Source organism: Gobio gobio (assembly GCF_949357685.1).
Source record: "Gobio gobio genome assembly, chromosome: 9".
Lineage (NCBI taxonomy): Eukaryota > Metazoa > Chordata > Actinopteri > Cypriniformes > Gobionidae > Gobio > Gobio gobio.
Window position 1 is genome coordinate 33,294,349 of NC_137115.1, and position 18,676 is coordinate 33,313,024.

At 37.7% G+C, this 18,676-nt stretch overlaps 1 protein-coding gene across 2 annotated transcripts in view; it reads right to left on the reverse strand.

The window, feature by feature from the left end:
- Positions 1-18,676, reverse strand: part of ddx11 (DEAD/H (Asp-Glu-Ala-Asp/His) box helicase 11) — a 25,300-nt gene that overhangs the window by 5,424 nt on the left and 1,200 nt on the right. Inside the window, exons 1-22 of one of the 2 annotated variants that reach the window (XM_079825347.1) lie at positions 17,963-18,344; positions 17,678-17,872; positions 13,798-13,884; positions 13,407-13,543; positions 13,286-13,334; positions 13,099-13,206; positions 10,460-10,547; positions 10,119-10,327; positions 9,890-10,042; positions 8,520-8,566; positions 6,422-6,501; positions 6,288-6,329; positions 6,133-6,200; positions 5,787-5,825; positions 5,581-5,707; positions 4,682-4,810; positions 4,499-4,611; positions 4,298-4,370; positions 4,107-4,210; positions 2,163-2,312; positions 2,023-2,091; positions 998-1,098 (exon numbers count right to left, since the gene is read on the reverse strand). In XM_079825347.1, the coding sequence (XP_079681473.1) occupies positions 998-1,098; positions 2,023-2,091; positions 2,163-2,312; positions 4,107-4,210; positions 4,298-4,370; positions 4,499-4,611; positions 4,682-4,810; positions 5,581-5,707; positions 5,787-5,825; positions 6,133-6,200; positions 6,288-6,329; positions 6,422-6,501; positions 8,520-8,566; positions 9,890-10,042; positions 10,119-10,327; positions 10,460-10,547; positions 13,099-13,206; positions 13,286-13,334; positions 13,407-13,543; positions 13,798-13,884; positions 17,678-17,872; positions 17,963-18,091 (2,297 nt within the window). In that variant the 5' untranslated portion in view covers positions 18,092-18,344. Of the gene's footprint in view, positions 1-997; positions 1,099-2,022; positions 2,092-2,162; positions 2,313-4,106; positions 4,211-4,297; positions 4,371-4,498; positions 4,612-4,681; positions 4,811-5,580; positions 5,708-5,786; positions 5,826-6,132; positions 6,201-6,287; positions 6,330-6,421; positions 6,502-8,519; positions 8,567-9,889; positions 10,043-10,118; positions 10,328-10,459; positions 10,548-13,098; positions 13,207-13,285; positions 13,335-13,406; positions 13,544-13,797; positions 13,885-17,677; positions 17,873-17,962; positions 18,345-18,676 lie in introns of those variants that run through there. The other variant, XM_079825348.1, reaches the window with a different exon arrangement.

Genomic DNA, 18,676 nt, shown 5'->3' on the forward strand with positions numbered 1-18,676 from the left:
AGTCGAAAAGAAATTAAGTTTTTTGATGAAAACTTTCCAGGATTGTTCTCCATATAATGGACTTCAATGGGCTCCACACGGTTCAAGGTCCAAATGACAGTTTCAGTACAGCTTCAAAGGGCTTTAAACGATACCAGACGATGAATAAGGGTCTTATCTAGCGAAACAATCAGTTTCTGCGAGAAACCAAGCAGTATTTATGCTATTATTTGAACTCTTATCAGACGAACGTGATCATCTCTGAGCTCCGCCATAACTTCTGCTAAGTGAGGTCAAAATACGAGCCTGGTCATAGATATATTGATTGTAGATGCTTCATTCTACTGATCCGTGCAAGCGCTAATGAGGCATCTACATATATATCTATGACCAGGCTCGTAATTTTGACCTCACTTAGCAGAAGTTAGGGCGGAGCTAAGAGAAGATCACGTTCGTCTGATAAGAGTTAAAATAATAGCATAAATACTGCTTGGTTTCACGCAGAAACTGATTGTTTCGCTAGATAAGACCCTTATTCATCGTCTGGTATCGTTTAAAGCCCTTTGAAGCTGTACTGAAACTGTCATTTGGACTTTGAACCGTGTGGAGCCCATTGAAGTCCATTATATGGAGAACAATCCTGGAATGTTTTCATCAAAAAACTTAATTTCTTTTCGACTGCAGAAAGAAAGACATGGACATCTTGGATGACATGGGGGTGAGTAAATTATCAGCAAAAGTTTATTTAAAATCTTCTAACTCAATGAACCCTGTCACTGCCATTATAAAGCTTAGAAGCGTCAGGATATTTATTAATATAACTCTGATTGTGTTCATCAAAAAGAAGAAAGTCATATACACCTAGGATGGCTTGAGGGTGAGTAAATCATGGGCTAATTTTCTTTGGATAAAAACATTAAAATCACATCCATTCACGTTGTGAAGACAACGTTTAAAATTAAATGGATACATACTGCAGTTATATGGTATTCAATTGGAACATATTGCTAGTATTCACCTGCCCAGGTCGTCAGAGAAGTTGATTCCTTCACTCATTTTCCCTCCGACTACAGAGAATAGAAGTGCCCCCGTCTGGCCACTTCCAGCATTAATGCAGCGCTGCATTAACATAAACCATTTTACAAACACTATTAAAAAAACATTTTAAAAACACTATATACTGCTATAAAAAGACAATTCATATGCATCAATATTATCGATTTAACAGCACTGTCACTATGAGAACACTATTAAAGCAACATTGACAGTTTTGGAACTGAATGGAAACAACATTAAACTAAACTGAGCTGAATAATGACACTATTGTCCTCTGTAGAGCTGCATTTAACTGATGAATTTTACATTAGGAGCCAGATTTACTAAACAGGGCAAATAAGTGTCAGAGCGAAATTCCAAAAAAAGTGCCAATGGGAGTGAAAAGTTCAAATTAAAGAACACAGACCATGACCATGACCAACGCACTCTACCAAAGCAGCTCAAATTAGCATCTGTTTTAAGACATGCTTTCTTTTGGCGGTAATATGGCTCAAATACCAGTAAATTGAATAATGCAAGCCTTAGTAAATGATGACCTTGCTTGATTCATTTTAAATACTCTCCCCCCACAAGTTTTGCGTCTGAAAGGGAAACTCTTACAAATGCATATTCAATAAGGTCAGCGGCAAAAATAACCCTGCCCATGCCTTTTCTGACAGTAATTTTTTAACTCCAAGAGGGTTAGCGCTAGTTTCGCATAGCCAGAACTTCAGACTGATGGCAGAAGGCCAGTCCGTGGGCGTCTGAGGCCTAGACTAGGTTAGCGTTGGCTCAAGCTGTTAGTAAATGTGGCCCTAAAAATGTTATTTTCCTGTTATTTCATGTGAAGCTTCTTTAAAAATCTGTATTGTATAAAGCAGTATATAAATGTGACTTGACTATAATGACATTTACTGTAGATTTAAACAGACAGATCTGTTCTGGTTTACTGCATAAGGCAGTTTGTGTGTAATATATGTATATAGTAATATTCACATACTAACACACCTGTATACACTTGGAATAGTCACTGAGCACTTGCTCAACCTGACTGGCTTTTTTCGGCTCCTGGAAAATCTGAAAAACACAGAGAGCTTCTTAACTCGAGCATACACTGACTTTGCATGGTAGTGTCGTTGGATGTGTACCTTCTTCTTAGACTGCAGCCGCTGGAGGACACCAGTGCTCTCCCAGTGTCCCAGAATCCTCTTCTCATATTCGTAGGAGGGGAAGAAACACACCACGCCCCCCGGCACTATGTTACAGAGGTTTGATAGAACACGGCCCGTCTCCTCCATCTGATAAAGGTAACGGGTATAAAGATCATGCTGAATATATTTTGGGCATATTTTTTCACCATACCATTGATTATACAGAATTATTTTGTTTGAAAATGAAATCATAACCAGTGTCAGGGAAAGTTACTTTTTAAAGTAATGCGATGCAATATTGCGTTACTCCTTAAACTAATTGTGTTAGTTACTTAGTAATGCATTACGTTACTTTTGTATTACTTTACTTATTACTTGGAAAAGTAATCTGATTACATAACTCTTGTTTCATGTAATGCGTTACCCCCCCCAACTCTGATCATTACCATAGAAGACATGTTCGGTTAAAAAAAAATTATGCATGGTGACCGCGAGGGGACACGTTTGGTTCAATTACTTTTGTTGTGGCCACGACATATTAACTCATGGGAATGTGACAATGTGCCATGGCCACAAGATATTAATTCATGGGAATGTCATATTAACTCATAGGAACGTGATGAAATGTTGTGGCCACAAGATAATTTTGAAAAAATTGTATTATGTTATATTGCACACAATATTGCCTAGACAGCATTCAAATGAAGTTAGTCCTTATCAATAAATGTTAGAGGAATATGTAAACACAAAAAAATAATATAGGCCTACATAAAAACATTTTTTATCCATTCCAGTCTTTTAAATCCATTCACTGATTATTTATTTTTATTTAATATATGTATAGTATCTATTCTATTAATATTGGTTATATTGGTTATATTCATCATTATGTATTTGCTTTATTTTCCTCTTCATTTCATGTATCTCTTTACCTAATTACTGTTCTGTATATTATGATAAGTTTAATTAATAATAATAATAATAATTTGTTACATTTATATAGCGCTTTTCTAGGCACTCAAAGCGCTTTACATATAGAAGGGGGAATCTCCTCAACCACCACCACCACCAATAAATATAAATGCCCATTCATGCCAATAAAGTTTCAATTTTATGGCTGTATTTCTGTAGGCTATGCCAGTATGTGATGATAAACGAGCTTCTGTTTTTATTTACAAATGTATAGATAGGCTCGTGCCCATGACAGCATTTGAATGAAGTTTGAATAATTTATTATTAATAGGCTATTAATAGTATTAATAGGCTTAAACATGCATTTTAGTCTGGGACTAGACTTAAGCCTTGTCTGTGAATGTTAAAAGAATATTTAATAATTTAGGCTTATATATATATATATATACATACATACATACACACACTATAAACACTTGCAGTGTTTCCTTGAGGAATAAATCTGTGTTTCGTTTTGTTTGCGTCCATTGTTTCATTTGTAAAGGAAAACAAAACAGATGCTTATTTATCGTCACATACTGGCATAGCCTACAGAAATACAATCATAACCAAGTCAAAACATTATTAGCATGACAGCCTACTTTAATACTAATGTAATAATACAGAACGTTAACTGGGTAAAGGGATACATTAATTGCAAGGGAAAAATAAAGCATAGCAATAATTATAAAAAGACAGGCCTAACAAATAATAATAATAAAATGTAAGAAGAATTCATAAAGATATTAAAATTAAAAAAAGCAATCAGTGAATGGATTTAAAAGACTGTGGGATGGGATCGATACAAATGTTTTCTTGTAGGCCTAGGCTAGGCTACATTATTTTGTAGCTACGACAAAACGAATTGAACCAAACATGTCCCTTCCCAGTCACCATATTTATGTGTATTTTGTGGCCATAATTTAAAATAAGCAGTTTTTTGTTTTCGCATGCAGCCATCTGTGGAATTTGTGGTTTGTAAGTTTTTACCATCTGCGGCGTGTCTCTAGTTTGAAAAGTGAACTCCAACTGTTGTCCTGAGGGGCCGGCACAAAGGATTATGGGTAGGATGTTCTCAGGGGGTATGACATGACCTGAAGCCATTATGCAACAGTTACACACATAATAAGCAACACTGCAAAGGGTGGTGAGAAGAAATGAGCACAATAACACAAACTCACCACATGAGAACTCTAAAATACGGTCTTCTGTGACCCCGGCGGAAAACAGAAGCTGCTCTTTGAAATCAGCAACCTGCAAAATATGAAGACAAAATCAGTCTTGCTTTCAGAGTCATATTCTACACACTGAGAGTCTTTAATGTGTTATGTAAGCGAGACAGCTGTGTCACTGTCTCCAATAGTGCGTGTTTGTGAGCTAACGGGCTGCATGGTTCCCCCGGCGATGATCACAGCCCTGCACTCCTGGACGATCTGTGCGAAGTGAACTGCTGCGTTCAGCAAGAGAAACTTCACACTGCTCTGGGCAAGAAATGCTGGAAAAAGAAATGATTTGTGAGAGACATGCATGTATTTGTATCGGCGTGCAGGTGGTCAAATACTAACCCTGCCTTTGTATCACGACTCGTCCATCTTTGTTGGCATTAGTGAGGGCAAACAGGAAACTTTCAACCAGCATCATTGGAGAAGCCATGATTGGTTTGTCCTCTACTGCCACCTGCTGTTCTAAAACATCTAGAACATCAAAAACACACGTCTGAATGCTGCTTCTCCTCCAAAACTAGGGTGTATGAGGAGGAACTAAGAGCGTTCACACTTGTACTTCGGTTCTCTTGGTACTTTTGGTCCAGGCCAAAAAAGAAAAAGATACATTTAGTCCTGGTTCGATTAGTATTCACGATGTCATTTTTAACAAAACAAAAGTTTTTTTATGACGTATTTTTTGCGATGAAACTTGTTGAACATCCAAAACAATGCTGTGTGCTTGGCTAAATGCGCTCGCTGTATGTGCGTACATATGATAGTATATGATGGAGCTGACAACTCATGAAGAGCTTAAAATGTGTAAAGGAGTCAAAAAAGCAGGAGAAATCCCTCCGTAACACACACACAAACATAGATCCGCTGTGAGGAGACGCGGTTCCGAACTATAACGAGAAAACACAGGTATGGCTTGAGCATTCTGTCTTTTTTAGGGTCTCTGTGACATCATGTCCTGTTTTTGGTACGTTTACATGTCTTTGGTCTGTGTTGCGTTCATATTTCAGCCGAACCGCACCAGAGTTTGTTTGGAAGCGGACCGAGACCCGCCTTTTCAAGTGTCTTGGCCCACTTGTTTGTTTTCGCACCAGGGTTCGTATGGCAGCGTTCACACTTATTCACATGAACCGCGCAAACAGAGCAATTGCACCAAAGTTTGTTTTAATCGAACCAAACCTGACTAGTGTGAACATATATTATAACATTATTTAGGGTGCTAAATGTTTACTGTGACCAGATTGTACCTGTAGGTTTGTTCTGCAGCGTCTGCAGGAAACGTCCAAGTCCTTCTATCCGACGGTTCTCTTTGTTCTTCGAGCTGGAGTGTGTGTTTACACCGCTGCCTTCATATTTCTCCACAAATCCACACAGCTACACACAGGACAAATGACCATCAGTGAGTGTATGTCAACTTGTTAAAATAATTTCATAAATGTGTTCTCGTACTGACCTTTCGGCTGATCATGCTCTTCTCAAAATATTTCTGAACCTTCAACAAACGGATTAAACCACGTTGAGAAATACACCAATGTCAAATTAATATTATTATTAATAATTTCCCGAATTTACCAATGAAGTTGGTGCAGTGATGTTATTAACTAAAACTATTAAAATGTGTTTTTGTTTATTTAAATAAATCAGAAATAAAACATCAGTATTAGAAGAAATACTCAATGACTTAAAAATTAGAGTTAAAAATAAAAACAGAAAAAATAAAAATAAAAGCTAATTCGAAATATTAATAAATATTATAATAGTAAATAAATAATAAAATAACACAAAAGTTGGAGTAATACCTTAAAAAGGTTTATGTTATCAACTTGAGCCTTAAACAGAAAGTCGTTGATAGTCAGCAGTTCACTTCCTGTTGTGTAAACAGGACATTTTTAGAAATATTTCATGAAGGAGGAAAGCACAGAAGTTTCTTTGCGTGCACTTTATGTTGGGTTACCTGTTTGGCAGGACTGAGTGTTCGGATTCTGACCGACTTTACCTGTTAACAGGAAATGACAGATATAAATCAGCAAGATAAAACCACATGGAGCAAGATAAAATACAAACAAAACAATGCAGCGCACCGCTTACCTCCAAGTGCTCGCACAAGCCCCTCCAGCACAAAGAGGATCTGTTTGATATACATCAGATTTTTTGCCTTCAGTCGACTTCTGCAACCATCCGACACAATGACATGTACAGTAAATCACAATGAAAATGTTTAAAAACATTACTCTAGCGGACTTAAATTTCAGTTTGTACTTTTGTAAAAAAAAAAAAATCATTTTACAGCGCCACAGCAAAATGTTTTTTGAGCAGCAAATCAACATATTAGAATGATTTGTGAAGGATCATGTGACACTGAAGACTGGAGTAATGTTGCTGAAAATTCAGCTTTGCCATCACGGGAAATGACAGTTTAATATATATATATACAGTAGGGAGAACAAGTATTTGATACACTGCCGATTTTGGAGGTCTGTAATTTATTATCATAGGTACACTTCAGAAATCCAGAAAATCACATTGTATGATTTTTAAATAATTCATTAGCATTTTATTGCATGACATAAGTATTTGATCACCTACCAAGCAATAAGAATTCCGGCTCTCACTGACCTGTTAGTTTTTCTTTAAGAAGCCCTCCTGTTCTCCACTCATTACCTTTATTAACTGCACCTGTTTGAACTCGTTACCTGTATAAAAGACACCTGTCCACACACTCAATCAAACAGACTCCAACCTCTCCACAATGGCCAAGGCCAGAGAGCTGTGTAAGGACATCAGGGATAAAATTGTAGACCTGCTCAAGGATGGGCTACAGGACAATAGGCAAGCAGCTTGGTGAGAAGGCAACAACTGTTGGCGCAATTATTAGAAAATGGAAGAAGTTCAAGATGACGGTCAATCTCCCTCGGTCTGGGGCACATGCAAGATCTCACCTCGTGGGGCATCAGGGATCATGAGGAAGGTGAGGGGTCAGCCCAGAACTACACGGCAGGACCTGGTCAATGACCTGAAGAGAGCTGGGACCACAGTCTCAAAGAAAACCATTAATAACACACTACGCCGTCATGGATTAAAATCCTGCAGTGCATGCAAGGTCCCCCTGCTCAAGCCAGCGCATGTCCAGGCCCATCTGAAGTTTGCCAATGACCATCTGGATGATCCAGAGGAGGAATGGGAGAAGGTCATGTGGTCTGATGAGACAAAAATAGAGCTTGTTGGTCTAAACTCCACTCGCCATGTTTGGAGGAAGAAGAAGGATGAGTACAATCCCAAGAACACCATCCCAACCGTGAAGCATGGAGGTGGAAACATCATTCTTTGGGGATGCTTTTCTGCAAAGGGGACAGGACGACTGCAACGTATTGAGGGGAGGATGGATGGGGCCATGTATCACGAGATCAACCTCCTTCCCTCAGTAAGAGCATTGAAGATGGGTCGTGGCTGGGTCTTCCAGCATGACAACGACCCGAAGCACACAGCCAGGGGAACTAAGGAGTGGCTCCGTAAGAAGCATCTCAAGGTCCTGGAGTGGCCTAGCCAGTCTCCAGACCTGAACCCAATAGAAAATCTTTGGAGGGAGCTGGAAGTCTGTATTGCCCAGTGACAGCCCCGAAACCTGAATGATCTGGAGAAGGTCTGTATGGAGGAGTGGGCCAAAATCCCTGCTGCAGTGTGTGCAAACCTGGTCAAGAACTACAGGAAACGTATGATCTCTGTAATTGCAAACAAAGGTTTCTGTACCAAATATTAAGTTCTGCTTTTCTGATGTATCAAATACTTATGTCATGCAATAAAATGCAAATTAATTACTTAAAAATCCTACATCTCGATTTTTGTTTTAGATTCCGTCACTCACAGTTGAAGAGTACCTATGGAAAAATTACAGATTTCTACATACTTGTTCTCCCCACTGTATATACATAGAAAGCAGTTTTTATCAATTGTAATAATATTTCACAATATTACTGTTTTTACTGTATATTTGATCAAATAATGAGAGACTTCTTTCAAAAACATTTTGGTGCTCAACCGCATTAGTACTATTCATTTTTATTGTGCAACAAGTTCTTGTTTTCTGTTCCACAGAAGAAAGAAAGTCATATGAGTTTGGAACAACATGAGGGGTGAGTAAATTACCCAAAATTATATAGAAAAAATGTTTGAAATGTGTTTTTTTTACCTGTAGCGCTCACAGTACTGAGAGAGCTGTGAATGAGCCCTGCAAAGCTGAAACAGAAGAAATGAACATTAGTCAAAGGTAGGGTAGGCTATTTTTTCATAAACACATTTTGTTATACTGATTGAAACTCTCTTCACATCCTGATAGTAATCAATAATAGAAGTGGTCTAAAGATTAAAACAAAATGTACATATATCTTCTGTGGAAGTCTCAAAAGCAAAAAAAGACACGAGGTAATTTAACGCTGTCTCTCGTGATGCTTTGCAGACGCTGCTGTGTGTGTTCATGTTTTGAAGGAGGCGTGGCTTTGGAGACGCTCTGAAGGGAGGGTGGGATCACATGCTTCCAAAGCTAGCTTGCTATTGCTAGCCTCTCCCAAATTGCCTACCCTACCTGTAACAAGTGATGGGAATAACGGCGTTATAGATAAACGGCGTAACTAACGGAATTATTTTTTTCAGTAACGAATAATCAAATGAATTACTGTTTCTCCCATTACAACGCTGTTAGCGTTACTGAGAATAAAATGCGGCGTTACTATAATTGAGCTCACTGAAGCGGTTTTCATCCGATCAGGCTCTCTGTCAGTCGGACCATGTTTTTTTTTCTGGTTGGTTGGTGTGTGTGTGTGTGTGCGTGCATGCGTGTTGGGGGGTGGGTAGGGTGGTACACATAACTGATGATGATTGGTGGGTGGGAGACAAGGTTGAGGTTGATAGGTTGAGTTCACACACGGACACGCATATGCACGGTCACACACAACAACGACCAGGAGGAGTCAGAGCGATGGCAAGTCAAACGACTTCAAAGGTAGCTTTCGCAAACTGGAAGTACTACTTTTCCCTCGTTGAGGTGAAAGGTAAGTATGTTTATGTAACATGCAACTTATGCCCAGGAAGAAAGTCTCTCCACGTCGGTGGCAAGTAATTCTAATCTAATGAAGCCTCTCACATTATCACATGCTGCCACAAAATTAGTGGCTAAAAACCCAGGTGATAACGTGAACTCCACTACACTATAGTAGGCCTACTGATAATATATACAATAATGTATTGAATTTGATAGGTGTCTCACATTGTCCCACAGTAACATTACAATAGTGTACATTAATGTACAATGTTTTATAATAATAATTTATTCTATTTAGTGTCCAATTAATTAATTTAACATATTTAATATTGGGGGCATCCAAGTTATTTGACATATTATTTAACACAGTAGTTACTTTCCCTGGTAATTAGTTACTTTTATAATGATGTAACTCAGTTACTATTTGTAAGAAGTAACTAGTAACTATAACTAATTACTTTTTTAACGTGCCCAACACTGAGTTATTTAGATCTGATCAGTGAGTTTTTGCATGCATGTACCTGTGCTCCACTGATTTCTGTGCTGTGTATGGCTGAGATGGTGTCAGTCAGATTATGAGCCTCATCTATAATGACAATCTGATCCTTTAGTTTGATCCCTGACGCTTTGCGGGTTGAAGCATGGAGCAGAGACTGATACGGCAATACCACCACCTGAGAAAAAGAGAGAAAGACTGAATGCACACAGTTTTATTTGAATGAGAGTGTATTCCAGGGGGTATGTGTGTACCTGAGCTGCAGGTATGGCCATCCGTGTGCTGTAGTAAGGACACGTGTGTTTTTCCCGGCCGTGCTGTAGGAGCTGCTCCACGTCTCGCACCTTCACCAGCACTTCGTCTCTCATCGCCATCAAACTCTCAAAACCCGAGAAGGCACACGTCACCTTGGCTTCACCACGGCGCCGCTTCTGCTCCAAGTCTGGGGCCTTTTCTCGTTTCTCTGCAGATGAAGGTCAGAACTTCAACATTTTCCTCATCATGTCATTCTCTCCTGAATATGTAATCATTGGGTCATTCGAAATGGCAACGCCACTATGTTTGAATTGGAAGAGATTGTGTTTATGTTTCTGACCGTGTTTGTTTTTCTGCATTTCTAAACAGCGGTCGTTCATCATTTGGACGTTTCCGAGCCGGGTGACCTCTGGATTAATGCACAGGTTCTAATAAGGGCAAAAATAACACAGAAATCATCTGTTTTGCCTTGTATTTATTGTTGAAAACTGGCCAAACATTGTAGCAGCAACTTTTGCTCAGGCAAGCAGCACTCATTTTCTTCAAAAAATTTCACCCAAAAATGAAAATTCTGTCATTTACTCACCCTCATCACCACACATAAACAACTGAGAGAACATTTCTACAGATGAAACATGAAGCCACATAAATATTTGATTACAACAATATGTTTTGTATGTGTTTTCCATGCAGCTTTTATAGCAATAAAGAATGAGAAATGCTTATGTCAGCCCATTATTTAAAAAAAAATCCACTTTAGATTGCAGGCGGAAGTTATTACAAGACCTCGATGATGGCTTAAAATAGGGTTGTAATAATCTCATACGTTGTGATGTTTATCTTAGTGCTAATTGTGGCTCTAATACACCTGTTACCCAGCTGCAATATTTTATGAAGTATCTGGTCAAAATAACTCTCATAAGATCTCGGAAGCATTCGATAGTTTTGGTTTCTGGCATTGTACCAAACTTATCTTAATATACTGTCATATGTTGTGTAGTGGATGAGGTTAAAGCCAAATGGGAAAACCTACGAGATACATACATGAGGAAAAATGTATTCTCGGTCCTTATTATCATGCAGGTGTGAATTAGCTCAAGGCGAACAATTGATTCATGTTCGGTGTGGATGCTCTCTTATTTAGTATAGTGGCCAGATTAACAAATAAACAGACATCACCTGAACAAAATATTCCATTACGGTTTGGTAGCAAATTTCTTCACTAAGAAAATCGAAAGCATCAGGTATACAATTATAAATGTACAACCTTTAACAGAGTTTTATGATTCAACTAGGGCTGGACCAGAATATTCGAATATTCGCTCTGTGGGTTGGTATTCGATTTTCAATTTTGGGATTCGAATATTTGGTTGTTGTTTTTTTCTCACGCAGAGCTGGCATCCCCCTCGAAACGGTTCTCATTTGTGCCTGCATATGTTTACACTATAAAATCTGGCGAAATACAATACTCTTTTTTTTACAATTATCTTATAGCCTAGCCATTTAAATAAGATGGACAGTTGAATAGAAACCCAACCTTGTTATACTTAATAAATATATGTGCTTCTTCTTAGCCTAAGTGTTCCCTGCAACAAAGTACTCTCTGTCTAGAGCGCACAACTGCATGAGTTTATGTGGAAGAAGCGCATGCCTGGGCTTGCATTTTGGTTTAAGCTGCATTCGTTTGACATTGTGGAAATAAACAAATCAAAATGTATTAGCCTTTTTAACCATTAGGGATGTGACGGTGACATTTTTTACCTCGCCGTCACATTACAGTACGTGCGCAATGAATGAGAGTGCAGCCGTGCACATTTTAGTTTCATTTTCGAATTAGCGCCAATTCGGGTGCGGGTAGCTTGAATTGTGGGTTCATTAGCCTATTATTATTAAATGAAAAACACAACAACATCGCCCTCCCTCCAAAGCTTCGAATATTCGGTGTTGTTTACTACCGAAGCTTCGAAGCTCAAAAAATTATATTCGGACCAGCCCTAGATTCAACCTCAATTATCACCCCTGAAGAACAATTGCAGTGCTTTACAACTTTAGGACAGGAAGAGTTAAATAAACTTATCATTGCTTCTAAACCAACAACATGTTTATTAGATCCAATACCCACTAAACTACTGAAAGAGCTGTTACCTGTAGCAGAAGAGCCTCTTCTCAATATTATTAACGCATCTTTATCTCTAGGTCATGTCCCAAGACCGTTCAAGATGGCAGTTATTACGCCTCTCACCATGGGCAGTTGTGGACAGAATTTTCATTTTTGGGTGAACTAACCCTTTAAATTATTACACTGTTTATTAATACATTGTTAGCTAATTGTGTGATTTGTATATTTTCTGAAATCCGTAACTTGGACATAGTCTCCTCTGATAACAAATCACTCTAAATTGTAATGCACATATATGCATTTTCTGAAAAGCTGCTTTGAGACGATATGTATTGTGAAAAGCAAATAAATGTGAATTGAATTGATTGATCAAAGGTGACAGTAAATACATTTGTAATGTTACAAAAAGATTTCCATTTCAAATAAATGCTGTTCTTTTGAACTTTATATTCACTAAAATTACTATCCTGAAAATGTTTTATCCGTTTCCACAAAAATATTAAACTTTCTTCAACATTAATAATAAAAAATGTTTGAGCATCAAATCAGCATATTAGAATGATTTCTGAAGAATCATGTGATACTGAAGACTGGAGTAATGATGCTGAAAATGTAGCTTTACATCACAGGAATAAATTTCATTTTAAAATTGTAATAATATTTCACAAAATTACTGTTTTTTCTGTATATCTGATCAAATAAATGCAGCCTAGGTGAGCATTAGAGACTTCCTTTTCTAAACATTCAGAAAAATATCACAGACACCCAAACTTTTGAACAGAAGTGTATATATACAATTATGGCATACGTGTTTGTAAATCTGTCTGTAAATGGCAAGAATAAATCTGGTGCATGTTTACCTGTCTGGAGCCCAGATTAACCAAGCGGACAGCAGCCCCGTATGGACTCTTCTGTACCTCGTGTACAAACTGAGCCAGCTGAGAGTGAGTTCGGCTACAGTAATAAATCTTAAGACAAAAATACATTGTTAAACATTGATTGTTCATCAATGCAGGGTGGATTTAAACATGCAGTTTAAACATGCACCTTAGTGACATGATCCTCTTCTAGCTCTTCATCATCGTCATCACACAGTCTGTGGAGGGAACGCTATGAGAACTCAAGGCTGGGAAACACTCATCCAGTCATCCACAAACACAATCAATACCTGCTCTTTGGCGTGGCCTCATCATCACTCTCATATTCTGCTACAATAAGCCCCTCCTCCTCTGGATCGTGGCTCTCTGACTCCACCCCTTCTTTGCTGAGCTGCAGTAATTTTACAGCCTCATCATCTTCATTGGCCTGTTAAAGGTGCAATAAGCAACCTGACTTTAACTGGGTAAATATCCATATGAGCAATTGAAATAAAGCAGATCCTCGCTCGATTTAATTTTTTATTTTATTTGTGAAGACAAGACTATTAACATAACAAACAAATTTGCTGAATTTTTTTAACTTTTCTTCATTTTAAATGTGTCTAAATCCTAGAACCTTTTGTTTATTTCCATGTAAACCCCAGATTGCAGTCTTTCGGATCCCACTGTTCATGCACTCACTTTTCTCTTCATATCGTATCTGAGCTGGGCATTGTGTCGGATCATCTCCAGTCTCTCCTCACGCTTCTTCCGTTTCAGCTCTTCATCCTGAATGAAATTGAGGACAAGGATAATATTTTTTTTAATTCTCTTAGATAGGGGTTTTCAATCTTTTAGATGCCATGGACTCGCATATATGTGGAAGGCAGCTCAATATTTTTATACATAAAAACTAGGGCTGTCAAAATTATAGTGTTAGAGTATTTTTTTCAGTTTAACACATTAAGAATATTTAATGCAATTAACGTAGCATCAGGTTTTTTTTACATTATTTAGCTAGCGTTACATTACACAATCACGCTCTTATTCACGCAAATCTTTTTAAACCATTCAAGCGCCACAAGACAAAAGAGAATGCGCTGTCTGTGAATGTCCAGTCTGTGTGACACACACGACTCACAGAAAGACGCGCGTCAATAGAGTTCTCTTCCGCGCTTGAACAAACAATAAAACACAGAATTATGCCAAAACGCTCGTTTTGTCAATTATCTTCATAAGAGCAGTCTTAAATTTGTTAAATAACGTCTTAAAGCTACAATATGTAATATTTTGCCGCTAGAGGTTGCTTATTCAAAAAGGCGTAGCTTGATGACCCCTTAATTTCGCATGTTTCCACTTCTTCCGCTCATGCGTATATGGGGTAACGCAGCGCTATTTTATCATATTAGATACATTTGAGTGTGTTGAAAGTTATATTATAATGCTACTCGGTGCGTTCGCTCGGCGGCTACTATAAGACACTTGTTGCACACTGTGGTAAGCTAGATCAACATTAGGCATGGTAAAACATGGTACTCGCGATAAATCAAGAAAATGTGATTTAAACAATAAGACTAACTGTGTTGAGCTATATAAAAATTATCCTTTTTCTGACGATGAATGTATTCAAACAGTTGCTCACCTGTCTAATAAAAAACATAATATATTAAAGCGTCTTTGGTGTTTCTGTGGTTTCTACAAAATAAAACTGGAAATCGAGGGTAACGCGGGTATGATGTCATTGATAAGGCGATGCACGGACGATCCTTGTCCTGGTTAAAATTGCTTATTTCTCTGGATTTAAATATTCTTGGAAACATTTGTGATAATGTAAGTGCATACGTCAACAATATATAACATTGTTCTAGTGACTTTTGGATATTTTAATCCAAAAATCTTACATATTGTGCCTTTAAATGAACTTAAAGAGTTGTGAGAAAATGAGATGCGGGTCAAATCCATGTCATGTGCGGCAGCGGCAGGTAATCAAAGAAGAAAGGTAACAGAACATATTAAAAATGTGTTTAATAAGGATTAATCTATATTTATAATTTATGCCGTGAAGACTGTAAAGTGTTTGATAAAGTTTTTTATTCAATTTCTGTATATTTCCTGTTAGGCAGGTAGGAAGGGCACAGGTAAATATGATATTTATTACAATGGGTTTATTTTAATTTTTTATTTATCCTTTATTTAACCAGGAGATCCCATTGAGGTATTAAATCTCTTCTTCCAGGGAGCCCTGGTCAAGATGGCAGCACATAAGTTTCATACATAACCACAAAAACAATAATCATACAAAACAATTAATAAAGATAAAATCAAGAAAAGCGCTTAAATGACACTTAAAAGTACTCAGACATTTAAGAGTACTCAGTATCTCTAGTTTAACTATATTTTGCAGATCATTCCAAGCCCAGGGAGCATAAAAAGAAAAAGCATGTTTTCCAAATTCTGAGTATACCTTTGGAACTTTTAATCGAATGTACGATAGGGATCTAGTACAATAACTATTTGTATAAAACGTTAAAAGTTTTGAAATATAAGAAAGGCGATTTACCCAGAAGTGCCTTAGCAATGAATGAACATATAAATATGCAATTTCCTCCTATGGTGTAAAGAAGTCCAAGCCAATGGTTCATAAAGTATGCAGAGATGAGTACATACATGAGTTTGCACCACTAACAAAGCGTAACGCTGCCTGATAAACCCGAATCCAGTTTTCTATAAAGGTGCACTATGTAACTTTTTTGCAGTAAAATATCCAAACTAGGCCAGTGTTATATATTTTGTTCAGTTGAGTACTTACAATATCCCAAATGTTTCCAACTTATCATGAGAAAATTACTATTTTAACCAAGGAACCGGGACGTGTGAGGGAGTCGCCTGTCGATGACATCATATCTGGGTTCCACTTGGTTTCCGGTTTTATTTTGCAGAAACGCTTTACTCTCACTACAGTGTGAACAAGTGTCAAAGCAGCCGCCGAGCGAACGCACAGAGTAACGTCATAACATCATTATCAACACACTCAGATGTGTCTAATATGATAAACAGAGCTGCGTTACCTCATACTCATGACCGGAAAAGCGGACATGGCGCAGGCAACTGTGTCATAATAAAAGTCCCGCCGGCGACTATGCCATAATAAAGGTCCCGCTACTCGCGACGCTTGTGTTGCACTCTTCTTATAAACAATCGCTCCTGCTTCTGCTTCATACTACAGTAACGTTAATAATCACATCCATGAACATGATTTCTGCCCCAGTCCTATCCCAATTCTTTTCCGTCAGCTGTGTCATCAAACTACGCCTTTGTCTTGAATAGGCGACCTCTAACAGACGGAAAAGTTACATAATGCACCTTTAAAGGGTTAGTTCACCCAAAAATGAAAATCATGTCATTTATTACTCACCCTCATGCCGTTCCACACCCTTAAAACCGCCGTTCATCTTCGGAATACAAATGAACTGTTTTTGTTGAAATCTGAAGGCTGAAGTGTTGAAAACACTGCTTCATGAAGTGTATCGAATCAGCGAGTTGAATCATGATTCGGATCGCGTGTCAAACTGCTGAAATCAGTGACTTTGGCGCGCCGAACCACTGATTTGACTCGCTGATTCGATACACTCCGAAGCTTCATGAAGCAGTGTTTTGAAATCGGATATCACTACATAAGCCGTTATTTCGTTTTTTGGCGCACCAAAAATATTATCGTTGCTTTATAATATTAATATTGAATTACTGTACTCACATGGACTGATTTAAATATGTTTTCAGTACATTAATGGATCTTGAGAGTGTAAATTGATTTGCTCCCTATGGAGGCCTCACTGAGCCTTCAGATTTCAACAAAAATATCTTAATTTGTGTTCCGATGATGAACGGAGGTCTTACAGGTGTGGAACGGCATGAGGGTGAGTAATAAATTACATTATTTTCACTTTTGGGTGAACTAACCTTTAATAAAGATGAAGCCGGGTGCATATAAACAAGGTCACCATAATCAATTACAGATAAAAAGGTACTCTCCACGATTTTCTTTCAAGCCTCTTAAGGAAAGCAGTTTTTTAAACGATAAAAGAACCCCAATTTTGGTTTAAGCTTCTTCAGCAGTTTATCAATGTGTACATTAAAAGCAAGTTTTTCATCTAACCATACGCCTAAATATTTATAGGAACTAACACTTTCAATGGTTGTACCATCTAAAGTGGACTAAAAATCATATATTTATGTGAAGACTGTTTTAAGTTCACTTAAAATCAAAGCTGTTATTTGTTTAAAGCCTAATAAATGCTTAAATTGATAGCTTTCAGTTATACTGTAATGATGAATGTCTATAATTATGTTAAGGTTTAATTTATGTTAAAAAAAAATCTATTTCATAGAGATCTCAGTAGGCTATCAGTATTAATATCAGTCAGTATTTTAACCAATTTATTTATTGAATCATTTTAATATTATCTTTATTTATTTATTTTCCCTAGAACTACCTTACAGCCCACCGTTTGAAAACCCCTGCTTGGAAACACATGACATGAAGATCTGATGAACTGTAAAAGGCACATGATAGCTCTCATACCTTTAACTTGTTCACCATATCTCTTTCTGCTTTCTTCTGCACGAATTCAGACACCCAGTCTGGCTCTGATAGTTGGTTGTTGCTGTTCTTCTCCTCCACAGGTCCTTCCAGAAGTCTAGCAGCCTCCTGTTTCTTCTCCTCCTCATAGTCTCTCAGCCATGTCAGTGCACCGCATATAAGACTCAGAGACTTTCCCTGCAGGATCAAACACAAGAAAGCTCAAACATCCACTGTCGTCTGTACTAAGGTGGTGGTTAGATTAACCGATCTCATGCGCAGACTGACCGTGCCAGTGGGACTCTCGAATATACCGATTTTCCTCTTATCTAGAGCAGTGTAAAGGGCCTCCATGAAGCTCTCCTGAATGGTATAAGGCTGGAAGGGGAAAGGAAACCGACCGCTCTTGCTCTCCATGTCATTACCGTTAATCGGGATCAGGTCAGATTACTACATACAGACTAAACCGCACATAAACCGAACAATACAACGCTGCATTTGGGCCAGTTACACACTGACAATAAACTCCTCACAATGTCAACGGAACATGACTAAATCGGCCGGTTTTCCCTCGTAATTACAGAAATCTCACGTTATTCGATAATCAAAGAAAACACGTTCTGACAGCGTAAACTTCCTCGAACAAACGCGCCAGTCTTCTGCTTTAGCCAATGAAAACGAGGGAAATCTTCTTAGACGATAGGGACCCGCAACAATTTTCACTCTTTCATAGGAAACGAAACAAGAAACGCCAGATTCTCCAAATCGTCTGTTTATTTAATACTTTATTGTAAATGTTATGTTTTATTGTATTTTATGATTTATGTCAGTGTTCATTTTGTATTATATACTATTATAGTATTTATTCATATGTAGAATTATTGTTATATTTTCAGTTTCAGTCATTTTGTTATGTTTTTTCCATTTAATGAGTTTTTGTTAGCCTTATTTTTTTATTTCAGTTTTAGTTTTAATAATTTTAGTACTTAATTTTTTATTCAA